The 12,446-nt window shown below is 38.0% G+C and overlaps 1 protein-coding gene across 1 annotated transcript in view; it reads left to right on the plus strand.

Moving 5' to 3' along the window:
• SYCP2L (synaptonemal complex protein 2 like) overlaps positions 1–12,446 on the plus strand; it is a 75,596-nt gene that overhangs the window by 14,598 nt on the left and 48,552 nt on the right. Inside the window, exons 11-13 of the mRNA XM_089918307.1 lie at positions 9,646–9,788; positions 11,363–11,456; positions 11,935–12,032. Of these exons, the coding sequence (XP_089774433.1) occupies positions 9,646–9,788; positions 11,363–11,456; positions 11,935–12,032 (335 nt within the window). The remainder of the gene's footprint in view (positions 1–9,645; positions 9,789–11,362; positions 11,457–11,934; positions 12,033–12,446) is intronic.

The following is a 12,446-nucleotide window of genomic DNA, read 5'->3' on the forward strand; positions in this document are numbered from 1 at the left end:
ACTAGTTGTGGCGAGCAGGGACTGCTCTTCGTTGCGGTGAGCGGGCTTCTCATTGTGGTGGCTTCTCTTGTTGCAGAGCATGGGCTCTAGGCACGCGGGCTTCAGTAGTTGTGGCCTGGACCAGGGCTCAAACCCATGTCCCTTGCATTGGCAGGAGGATTCTTTTTTTTTTTTTTTTTTTTTTTTGCCATACGCGGGCCTCTCACTGTTGTGGCGCCTCCTGTTGCGGAGCACAGGCTCCGGACGCGCAGGCTCAGCGGCCACGGCTCACGGGCCCAGCCGCTCCGCGGCATGTGGGATCTTCCTGGACCGGGGCACGAACCCGTGTCCCCTGCATCGGCAGGCGGACTCTCAACCACTGCGCCACCAGGGAAGCCCTGGCAGGAGGATTCTTAACCACTGTGCCACCAGGGAAGTCCTGTACCGCCATTTAAAAAAATGGTTATAGTACCTGCCCTCCCTTTCCCACATATTTATACTAATAATTGGGTATGTACAAACTATTTAAATATCAGCCCTGACTCCCCTTCTTTTTTTTTTTAATTAATTAATTTTTATTTTTGGCTGCATTGGGTCTTCATTGCTGCACGCAGGCTTCTCGTGGTGGCTTCTCGTTGCAGAGCATGGGCTCTAGGCGTGCGGACTTCAGTAGTTGTGGCTCACTGGCTTCAGTAGTTGTGGCTCGTGGGCTCTAGAGCGCAGGCTCAGTAGTTTTGGCGCATGGGCTTAGTTGCTCCGTGGCATGTGGGATCTTCCCGGACAAGGGATCAAATCCGTGTCGCCTGCATTGGCAGGCGGATTCTTAACCACTGCGCCACCAGGAAAGCCTTGACTCCCGCTTCTTAAATCTCCGTCATTCACCTTTCTTCTCCTCTTAGTAGGTAGAGTTGAGGGGCATGGAGTCAGGAGTGATCCTTTTCTGGGTGTGTAGAAGTAAGGTATTGGTCCAGTTCAGTATTTCAGATATAGTCACACTTGACCAGGATTCCTGAATTGGGTCTCTTAAAAAATGGATGTTTTGAAAGTAACTCAATACACATAATCATTTTTTAAGTAATTGGCTTTACTAAAGAGTTAAAACTAAATACTGTGCGATTATGTGGATTTTATACTTCTTTTCACAAAGGATTTAGGGCAGCTTGCATATTTATAACGAAATAATAGAAATAGAAAATTGGAACCACAAACAAGAATAAAAATGTGTCAAGAAGGTTGATCTGGCCACCATGGAGATTCACATTTGGTGCTTAGCGCTTCCCTCCGCAACTAGAGAAAGCCCGTGTGTAGCAATGAAGGCCCATGCAGCCAAGAAGAAAATAAATAAATTTAAAGAAAATAAAATAAAATTGTACAATTAAAAAAAAAAACAAATTTGGTGCTTAGCTTCCCGAAAGCCAGGGTGAAAAGTATAATGGATAACATGATTCTCATCATACGAGTCCTGGAAAGAACAAATCCATCCTTCCTGGCCTTGAACTCTTAACTGAAGGTTCTCCCATGGGACTACTTAGGATAGGTAATCCTTCCTCAGCCCTGAGCGTTCCTTGTTGGAATTTCTTGTGTACATAAGTTAACTTCAGTGTTTTGTTAAAGGGTAATTTTTGAAAAGGTAAAATCATGACCCGCATACAAATATAAAATAAATGTGGGTAAAAGATTTCATTAATTAATGAGCAAATTAATAAGATGTAATAACCAGGAGAATACAAAGAATCACAGATATAAGCAATGCTGAAATTAATTTACAAACAGATGTGCGACTAGACTGTTGCATTTCACGGACACAATTAATTTGAATTTATATGAACAAGAATCACTTGCGTTATTATCTTTAATTTCTCCTGTTACATACTAGAAAAAGGGACGTTTGGGCTAGATTAGGCAGTAAAGGAAGTGGCAGAAGAGGAGAGCCTTTCACCGTGAAACTCTGGGAGAATGAAGGGACAGTGAAGACTGCCCACACTTCAGATGCTAATTGCAAGTCTCAGGTTGACACCTGTACTTCTGATCAACCTGCTACCAGTCAGAGGTTCCCACAAGCTCCTCCTCGGGTTAGAAACTTGGTATAATGGTTCACAGAACTCTGGGAAGCACGCATTTACATTTACCGTTTTATTATAAAGAATATAATAAAGGATACAGATGAACAGCCAGATGAAGAGAATACCCAGGGCAAGATCCAGAAGGATCCCAAGTGCAAGGGCTTTTGTTTCTGAGGAGTTGGGGTGCATCACCCTCCTGGAACGTTTGTGTTCACCAACCCAGAAGCTCTCTGAACCCTGTAGCTTGGGGGATTTTATGGAAGCTTTATCATGTAGGCATTATGGAATATTAACTCAATCGCTGGCCCTTCTGCCCTACCTGAAGGTTGGGGAGCTGGAAGTTCCAACCCTCTAACCATACCTTGGTCTTTCTGGTGACCAGTCCCCATCCTTTTTTTTTCTTTTCTAGAAATATCATTGATATGTAAGCAAAACTGTTTTTTTTTTAAAAATTTTATTTTATTTTTTATACAGTAGGTTCTTATCAGTAATCAGTTTTATGCACATCAGTGTGTACATGTCAATCCCAAACGTCCAGTTCATCTCACCCCCACCCCCCCACCACTTTCCCCCCTTGGTGTCCATATGTTTGTTCTCTACCTCTGTGTCTTGATTTCTGCCCTACAAACTGGCTCATCTGTACCATTTTTCTAGGTTCCACATATATGCATTAATTTACGATTTTGTTTTTCTTTTTCTGACTTAACTTCACTCTGTATGACAGTCTCTAGATCCATCCACAACTCTACAAATGACCCAATTTCGTTCTTTTTTATGGCTGAGTAATATTCCCTTGTATATATGTGCCACATCTTCTTTATCCATTAGTCTGTTGATGGGCATTCAGGTTGCTTCCATGACCTGGCTATTGTAAATAGAGCTGCAATGAACACTGGGGTGCCTGTGTCTTTTTGAATTATGGTTTTCTCTGGGTATATTCCCAGTAGTGGGATTGCTGGGTCATATGGTAATTCTATTTGTAGTTTTTTAAGGAACCTCCATACTGTTTTCTGTAGTGGCTTAATCAATTTACATTCCCACCAACAGTGCAAGAGGATTCCCTTTTCTCCACACCCTCTCCAGCACTGGTTGTTTGTAGATTTTCTGATGATGCCCATTCTAACTGGTGTGAGGTGATACCTCATTGTAGTTTTGATTTGCATTTCTCTAATGATTAGTGATGTTGAGCATTCTTTCATGTGTTTGTTGGCAATCTGTATTTCTTCTTTGGAGAAATGTCTATTTAGGTCTTCTGCCCATTTTTGGATTGGGTTGTTTGTTTTTGTGATATTGAGCTGCATGAGCTGTTTATATATTTTAGAGATTAATCCTTTGTCCGTTGATTCGTTTGCAAATATTTTCTCCCATTTTGAGGGTTGTCTTTTGGTCTTGTTTATGGTTTCCTTTGCTATGCAAAAGCTTTTAAGTTTGATTAGGTCCCATTTGTTTATATTTGTTTTTATTTCCATTACTCTAGGATGTGGATCTAGAAAGATCTTGCTGTGATTTATGTCAAAGAGTGTTCTTATGTTTTCCTCTAAGAGTTTTATAGTGTCCAGTCTTACATTTAGGTCTCTAATCCATTTTGAGTTTATTTTTGTGTATGGTGTTAGGGAATGTTCTAATTTTATTTTTTACATGTAGCTGTCCAGTTTTCCCAGCACCACTTATTGAAGAGACTGTCTTTTCTCCATTGTATATCCTTGCCTCCTTTGTCATAGATTAGTTGACCATAGGGGTGTGGGTTTATCTCTGGGCTTTCTGTCTTGTTCTGTTGATCTATATTTCTGTTTTTGTGCCAGGACCGTGTTGTCTTGATTACTGTAGCTTTGTAGTATAGTCTGAAGTCAGGGAGTCTGATTCCTCCAGCTCCGATTTTTTCCCTCAAGACTGCTTTGGCTATTTGGGGTCTTTTTTGTCTCCATACAAATTTTAAGATTTTTTGTTCTAGTTCCGTAAAAAATGCCATTGGTAATTTGATAGGGATTGCATTGAATCTGTAGATTGCTTTGAATAGTATAGTCATTTTCACAATATTGATTCTTCCAATCCAAGAACATGGTATAGCTCTCCATCTATTTGTATCATCTTTAATTTCTTTCATCAGTGTCTTATAGTTTTCTGCATACAGGTCTTTTGTTTCCTTAGGTAGGTCTGTTCCTAGGTATTTTATTCTTTTTGTTGCAATGGTAAATGGGAGTGTTTCCTTAATTTCTCTTCAGATTTTTCATCATTATTGTATAGGAATGCAAGAGATTTCTGTGCATTAATTTTGTATCCTTCTACTTTACCAAATTCATTGATTAGCTCTAGTAGTTTTCTGGTGGCATCTTTAGGATTCTCTATGTATACTATCATGTCATCTGCAAACAGTGACAGTTTTACTTCTTTTCCAACTTGTATTCCTTTTATTTCTTTTTCTTCTCTGATTGCCGTGGCTAGGACTTTCAAAACTATGTTGAATAATAGTGGTGAGAGTGGACATCCTTGTCTTGTTCCTGATCTTAGAGGAGATGCTTTCAGTTTTTCACCATTGAGAATGATGTTTGCTGTGGGTTTGTCATATATGGCCCTATTATGTTGAGGTAGGTTCCCTCTATGCCCACTTTCTGGAGAGTTTTTTTTTTATCATAAATGGGTGTTGGATTTTGTCAAAAGCTGTTTCTGCATCTATTGAGATGATCATATGGTTTTTCTTTTTCAATTTGTTAATATGGTTTATCACATTGATTGATGTGCATATATTGAAGAATCCTTGCATCCCTGGGATAAATCCCACTTGATTATGGTGTATGATTCTTTTAACGTGTTGTTAGATTCTATGTGCTAGTATTTTGTTGAGGATTTTTGTATCTATATTTGTCAGTGATATTGGTCTGTAATTTTCTTTTTTTGTAGTACCTTTGTCTGGTTTTGGTATCGGGGATGGTGGCCTTATAGAATGAGTTTGGGAGTGTTCCTTCCTCTGCAACTTTTTGGAAGCATTTGAGAAGGATGGGTGTTAGCTGTTCTCTAAATGTTCAGTAGAATTCACCTGTGAAGCCATCTGGTCCTGGGCTTTTGTTTGTTGGAAGATTTTAAATCACAGTTTCAATTTCATTACTTGTGATTGGTCTGTTCATATTTTCCATTTCTTCCTGGTTCAGTCTTGGAAGGTTATACCTTTCTAAGAATTTGTCCATTTCTTCCAGGTGGTCCATTTTATTGGCATAGAGTTGCTTGTAGTAGTCTCTTAGGATGCTTTGTATCTCTGCAGTGTCAGCTGTTACTTCTCCTTCTCCTTTTTTATTTCTAATTTTATTGATTTGAGTCCTCTCCCTCTTGCTGAGTCTGGCTAAAGGTTTCTCAATTTGTTTTTCTTCTCAAAGAACCAGCTTTTAGTTTTATTGATGTTTGTGATTGTTTCTTTGTTTCTATTTCATTTATTTCTGCTCTGATCTTTATGATTTCTTTCCTTCTGCTAACTTTGGGGGTTTTTTGTTCTTCTTTCTCTAGTCCCTTTAGGTGTAAGGTTAGATTGTTTATTTGAGATTTTTCTTGTTTCTTGAGGTAGGCTTGTATAGCTATAAACTTCCCTCTTAGAACTGCTTTTGCCGCATCCCATAGGTTTTGGATTGTTGTGTTTTCATTGTCATTTGTCTCTAGGTATTTTTTGATTTTCTCTTTGAATTTGTCAGTGATCTCTTGGTTACTTAGTAACGTATGGTTTAGCCTCCATGTGTTTGTGTTTTTTATGTTTTTTTTCCCAGTAATTGATTTCTAATCTCATAGCGTTGTGGTCAAAAAAGATGCTTGATATGATTTCAGTCTTCTTAAATTTACTGAGGCTTGATTTGTGACCCAGGATGTGATCTGTCCTGGAGAATGTTCCGTGTGCACTTGAGAAGAAAGTGTAATCTGCTGTTTTTGGATGGAATGTCCTATAAATATCAATTAAATCTATCTGGTCTATTGTGTCATTTAAAGCTTGTGTTTCCTTATTAATTTTCTGTTTGGATGATCTGTCCATTGGTGTAAGTGAGGTGTTAAAGTCCCCCACTATTATTGTGTTACTGTCAATTTCCTCTTTTATAGCTGTTAGCAGTTGCCTTATGCATTGAGGTGCTCCTATGTTGGGTGCATATATATTTATAATTGTTATATCTTCTTCTTGGATTGATCCCTTGATCATTATGTAGTGTCCTTGTCTCTTGTAACATTCTTTATTTTAAAGTCTGTTTTATCTGATATGAGTATTGCTACTCCAGCTTTCTTTTAATTTCCATTTGCTTGGAATATCTTTTTCCATCCCCTCACTTTCAGTCTGTATGTGTCCCTACGTCTGAAGTGGGTCTCTTGTAGACAGCATATATATGAGTCTTGTTTTTGTATCCATTCAGCAAGCCTGCGTCTTTTGGTTGGAGCATTTAATCCATTCATGTTTAAGTAATTATTGATATGTATGTTCCTATTACCATTTTCTTAATTGTTTTGGGTTTGTTTTTGTACATCCTTTTCTTCTCTTGTGTTTCCCACTTAGAGAAGCTGGTTTGGTGGTGCTGAATTCTCTTAGCTTTTGCTTGTCTGTAAAGCTTTTGATTTCTCCATCAAATATGAATGAGATCCTTGCTGGGTAGAGTAATCTTGGTTGTAGGTTCTTCCCTTTCATCACTTTAAGTATATCATGCCACTCCCTTCTGGCTTGTAGAGTTTCTGCTGAGAAATCAGCTGTTAACCTTATGGGAGTTCCCTTGTATGTTATTTTTCATTTTTCCCTTGCTGCTTTCAATAATTTTTCTTTGTCTTTAATTTTTGCCAATTTGATTACTATGTGTCTCGGAGTGTTTCTCCTTGTGTTTATTCTGTATGGGACTCACTGTGCTTGCTGGACTTGGGTGGCTATTTCCTTTCCCATGTTAGGGAAGTTTTTGGCTATAATCTCTTCAAATATTTTCTTGGGTCCTTCCTCTCTTGTTTCCTTCTGGGACCCCTATAATGCGAATGTTGTTGCATTTAATGTTGTCCCAGTGGTCTCTTAGGCTGACTTCATTTCATTCTTTTTTCTTTATTCTGTTCCACAGCAGTGAATTCCACCATTCTGTCTTCAAGGTCACTTATCCGTTCTTCTGCCTCAGTTATTCTGCTATTGATTCCTTCTAGTGTATTTTTCATTTCGGTTATTGTATTGTTCATCTCTGTTTGTTCTTTAATTCTTCTAGGCCTTTGTTAAACATTTCTTGCATCTTCTCGATCTTTGCCTCCATTCTTTTTCCGAGGTCCTGGATCATGTTCACTATCATTATTGTGAATTCTTTTTCTGGAAGGTTGCCCTTCTCCACTTCATTTAGTTGTTTTTCTGTTTTATCTCGTTCCTTCATCTGCTACATAACCCTCTGCCTTTTCATCTTGTCTATCTTTCTGTGAATGTGGTTATTGTTCCGCAGGCTGCAGGATTGTCGTTCTTCTTGCTTTTGCTGTCTGCCCTCTGGTGGCTGAGGCTATCTAAGAGGCTTGTGCAAGTTTTTGACCAGTCCCAATCCTTAAATCCTCCAACCCCCAGTCACCTCATTAACTTATAAAACACTCATCACCCCGGGCATTCCAAGGGCCTTAGAAACTCTGGTGTCAGGAACCAGGGTCAAAGACCAAATATTAGAACAAAAGATGCTCCCAGCACCCCATCACTTAAAATGTGTTTCAGAAGCTCTGTGTCAGGAACAAAGGCCAAGATCAAATATATATTTCTTATGGTGTCACAGATGGGAAGAAGCACAAACGAGCAGTTATACAGTCACAAAATTGGGAAGATAGCATACGTTGAGTTGGAGGTGTCTCCTATCTGTAGTAAAGGAAAGGGGTTCATAAACATCTCACTAGAAATGTAAATTAAATATAATCATAAGTTAAGAGTAACTTAATTTATATAGTCATTACCTGTTACTATTCACTTAAGATATGCAAAACATCATTGGTGTTTATTCTGAAGTCAATATTTTATAAAGACTTCCATGGATTTTCTGACTGTGGTACCCCTAACATTACATATTTTAAGTTTCTGAACCTGAACTTTGCTGTTGAGGTGATTTTCAGCAACCAACTTGCCAAACTTAATATTCTACACTTCATAAATATATCACATTTTGGGGAGACTTTAAAATTCATAAAGTGCCTCACAGTAGCTGGAGGAAGTAGGTGTGATGTTTGAGTTTTATAGCCGAGGCAACTGAGGCTTGTGTAGCAAACACTACAAGCAAGACTTGCCTTTTGTGTGCCGAGCCCTTCCTGCTAAGGGGTTGACAGTGTTTTAGGAGCCTGTTGAGGGCAGCCCTCGGGCTATTTCTTCTTGCCCTTGTACGGTTGCATCGAGCCCCACAGCCCAACTAGCTATTTACATTTTCAGACCTTGTTTAGAATTACTTTTGCTGCAGGGATTTAGAGACTTTCTCTGCAGTGACTGAACGTCCAGTAAGATCAGCATTTGGGGGATTGTTGAACTTTACTAGAGGCCAGCACTGTTGTATAGAAATAGGATCTGAACCATATATTTAATTAAAAATTTTCTAGTAGCCTCATTAAAAAGTTTTTTTTCAAGTGGACTAATTTTAATATATATTTATTTCACTCAGTATGTCCAAAATATTAAGTTTGTCCAAAATATTAACAGTTTAACAATATGTCCAAAATATTAACAGTTTAACAATATGAACAATTAATGAGATATTTTACCTTCTCTTTTTTGGTACTATGTCTTCACAAACTAGTGTGTATTTTATGCTTATAATGCAATTCATGTTATACTAGCCACATTTCGAGTACCACTGGCCACAGATCTAGACCCAGGTGTGTCTCTTTTTTCCTCTTCATTCTCATCAGTTTGTGACCCTGAGCTTTGCCTGCTCTTTCATGGGTTTTACTCTTTTCACCCTTGCTGCTTCCAACACAGCTTGTACTTAACTGTGGCTTATTCTTGGGCTCGCTATGAATTGTGGTCTAAACTATTTTCTCTTCTAAAACCAATTACTATTTGTCAGTAAAGGGCTGATGTCCTGGTATGAGGCCCTCAAGGAGACTGTTGTCTGAGAATTAGGCCTCTCTGGAGAATGTTTCCATTTCTCTTCTTTAAGTGGAATGTGTTGAGATGAGTGTGGATTATTCCAGTTTGTATATCGAGAACAGTGGATTTTATTTTGAATTTTAGAAATGAGTGGGATCTGAGAGAGACAGAAAGAATGAGAATGAGTGTTGTGCTTAATATATTGAGAAGTAAAATACCTGTTACAGATGATAGCTTTGTATTCACAAATGTTCTTTAAAAAATGGATTGAATTTTAGAAGACAAAATATCTCATTTGCTATGCTGCTAAGTTACTTCTATCTCTGCTAGATTAACTGCTTAAACATATTTGTGTGTGTGTGTGTGTGTGTGTGTGTGTAAAAACACACATGTGCATCTAATAAAAATAATTTCAGAGTAACTTTATTCAAATAATTTCTTTTCAACTTCTCATTGTGGAAGAATCTGGACAGTGAACAAATATCCCAGTGCAGTTATTTAAAATTATAAAATTTAAAAATATAACCTTTCAGTATGTTGATCTACATTGGTATACTTTATTTTTGCTAGAGACTGAGATGAAGATGCTCAAAATTTACCTGAAGAAGCCTATTAATATCAGAAACAAAGAAGTGATGAAAATAGAAATTCATTTTGAATTGCAATTCAACATAGCACAAGCTTCCATTAAAGCTTTAGGAGATGACAAACAGGTGGCATGTTTAATTCTTCTTGATTATTTATCAGTAAATATGTTTTAGTATGTTTTCATGTCTCTTACATTTCCATGTTGGGGTTTTAAAAATTGAGATGTAATTGACCTAAAACATATTAGTTGCAGGTGTAAATCATAATGATTCCATTTTTGTATATATTGTGAAAAAATCGCCACAATGAGACTAGTTGACAACTATCACCATTGTTAGAAGTTTTTCTTTTGTGAACAAAAAAAATTTAGAGAATTTAGTCTCTCAGCAACTTTCAAATATGCAATATAGTATTAACTATAGTCACCATGTTGTACCTTACATCCCCATGACATATTCATTTTATAACATGAAGTTTGTACCTTTTGACCCCCTTCACCCATTTCACCTACCCTCAGCCCCCTCCTCTGGAACCACCAATCTGCTCTCTGTATCTATGAGCTTGTTTTTGTTGTTGTTTTTAAGATTCCACATATAAGTGAGATCATACGGTATTTGCCTGTCTCTGTCTGACTTATTTCACTTTTCATAATGCCCCCAAGGTCCACCCATGTTGTTGCAAATGGCAGGATTTGCTTCTTTTTTATGGCTGAATAATAGGCTGTTTTAAATATAGATAGATAGATACACACACATATATATGTGAATCCAGCTAAATGTTTGTCAATTTTGTTTATATTTTCAAAGAACCAGCTCTTAGTTTCATTGATCTTTTCTAATGTTTTTTTAGTGTCTTTTGTTTATTTCCGTTCTGTTCTTCATTTGCTTCCTTCTACTAACTTGGGGTTCATTTAGTTTTCTTTCTAGTTCCTTGAGGTATAAAGATATGTTGTTTATTTGAGTTCTTTCTTTTCTTTATTATTATTATTGTTTTGGTCACTCTGTATAGCATGTGGGATCTTAGTTCCCCAACCAGGGATCAAACTCGTGCCCCCTGTATTGGAAGCACAGAGTCTTAACCACTGGACCACCAGGGAAGTCCTTCTTTTCTTTTCTGATGTGGGCATTTATCACTATGAACTTCCCTCTTAGAACTGCTTTTCCTGCACCTCATAAGTTTTGGTGTGTTGCATTTCCATTTTCATTTGCCAAAAGTTTTTTTTAATCTCTTTTTTGATTTCTTCATTGACCCACTGGTTTTTCAGAAGCGTGTTATTTAATCTCCATGTACTCATGAGTTTTCCAGTTTTCTTCTTGTAATTGATTTCTAGTTTCATACCACTGTAGTTGGTAAAGATGCTTGATATGATTTCAGTCTTCTTAAATTTATTAAGACTTGTTTCGTGACCTAATATATGATCTATCCTGGGTTCCATATGTGCTTGAGAAGAATGTGTAATCTGTTGCTTTCGGGTAGAATGTTATGTATATGTCAAGTCCACTGGATCTAACGTGTCATTTAAGGCTGATGTTTCCATATTGATTTTCCATCTGAGTGATGTATCCATTGATGTAAGTGGGGTATTAAAGTCCCTTCCTATTATTGTATTGCTATCTATGTCTCTTTAGGTCTGTTAATAATAAATTTTTAAAAGGATTACTGCTTTTAAAAATCGTGTGATTTTTGGTTTTCATTTCAGGTGAGGCCTGACCAGACGAAAATCTCCTCAGACCTTTCTGGTGAGTTTGAGAAAGAAGACACTGAGATTCCTAGCAGCCACGAAAGAGAGACAGGTATATTGGGAAATAACAAAATTTCTTACCAGGATTCCATAGAGAAGCAATGATAAAATATTACTTGAAAGAGGTCACTGAAAACCTGTGGTCATATAGGAGTAATTAATGTGTTATTATACCTTTGGAGAAAGAAAAGTTGCTGATTAAATCTTGAATTATTTTCTCCGCCTGATACAGTTTGTCTTGGGGTCAATTGGAAATGACAAAAGAGAAATTATTATGGGGTGGCAGGAGGCAAGTGTGTAGGGCCCTGTCTACCCATGAAGCTGGCCCTGCACAGGTTACATATCTCTTATGAGTTAGACCCAAAAGCAGTTTTCCAAGGTGCCCATAGCAGGTCCTAATTACCAGCTCTTACCAAAATATGGTGATGTACTTGAAGTATGAATCTCATAAAGAGCATTTGGAGGGTGTATGCAGCATTGTGTATGGTTATTGTTACCATTCTTTGTTGCTCTTTTCTTAATGTGTATAGACCAAGCAAAGGAATCTACCGAGCTGGCAGAGTTAACCAGTGCTGAAGATAACAATTGCCTAACAACTCTCCCCTTAAATAACCAGTCTGAGCCTACTGTGAGTACAGGGAACTGGGGACAAGATTCTGAACTGTATCCACCAGGATGCTGGCAGGTGGAAGCTGACTCTCCGGCTTGTTGTCCATTTTCTCCTGGTCAACCATCTCTCTCTTTTTTCACTATCCCCTCCTTTAAATTACTTTTGCCTGCCGTGTTTATTTTTTCTCGACTTTCACTCATCTTGGCTCTCCCGTGGAATGTGTCACTTGGCTGGCTTTGCCTCATTCCCTCATTTGGGATCTGGAGGCTGAGTTTGGGAAAAGCAGCCTAATGTTTGGAATCAGACCTGGTTTTCACTTACTGATTGTGGGAACTTGGGAAAATTACTTAACATCATTGAGCCTGAGGCTTCTCATCTGTAAAGCAAAGGTAATAGCTGGTTTACAGTGTGGCCGTCTTAGGATTAAAAGCA

This window comes from Delphinapterus leucas, chromosome 10 (genome assembly GCF_059928025.1).
Source record: "Delphinapterus leucas isolate spDelLeu-1000000601 "Yukka" chromosome 10, BTC_Dleu_Yukka2, whole genome shotgun sequence".
Taxonomy (NCBI): domain Eukaryota; kingdom Metazoa; phylum Chordata; class Mammalia; order Artiodactyla; family Monodontidae; genus Delphinapterus; species Delphinapterus leucas.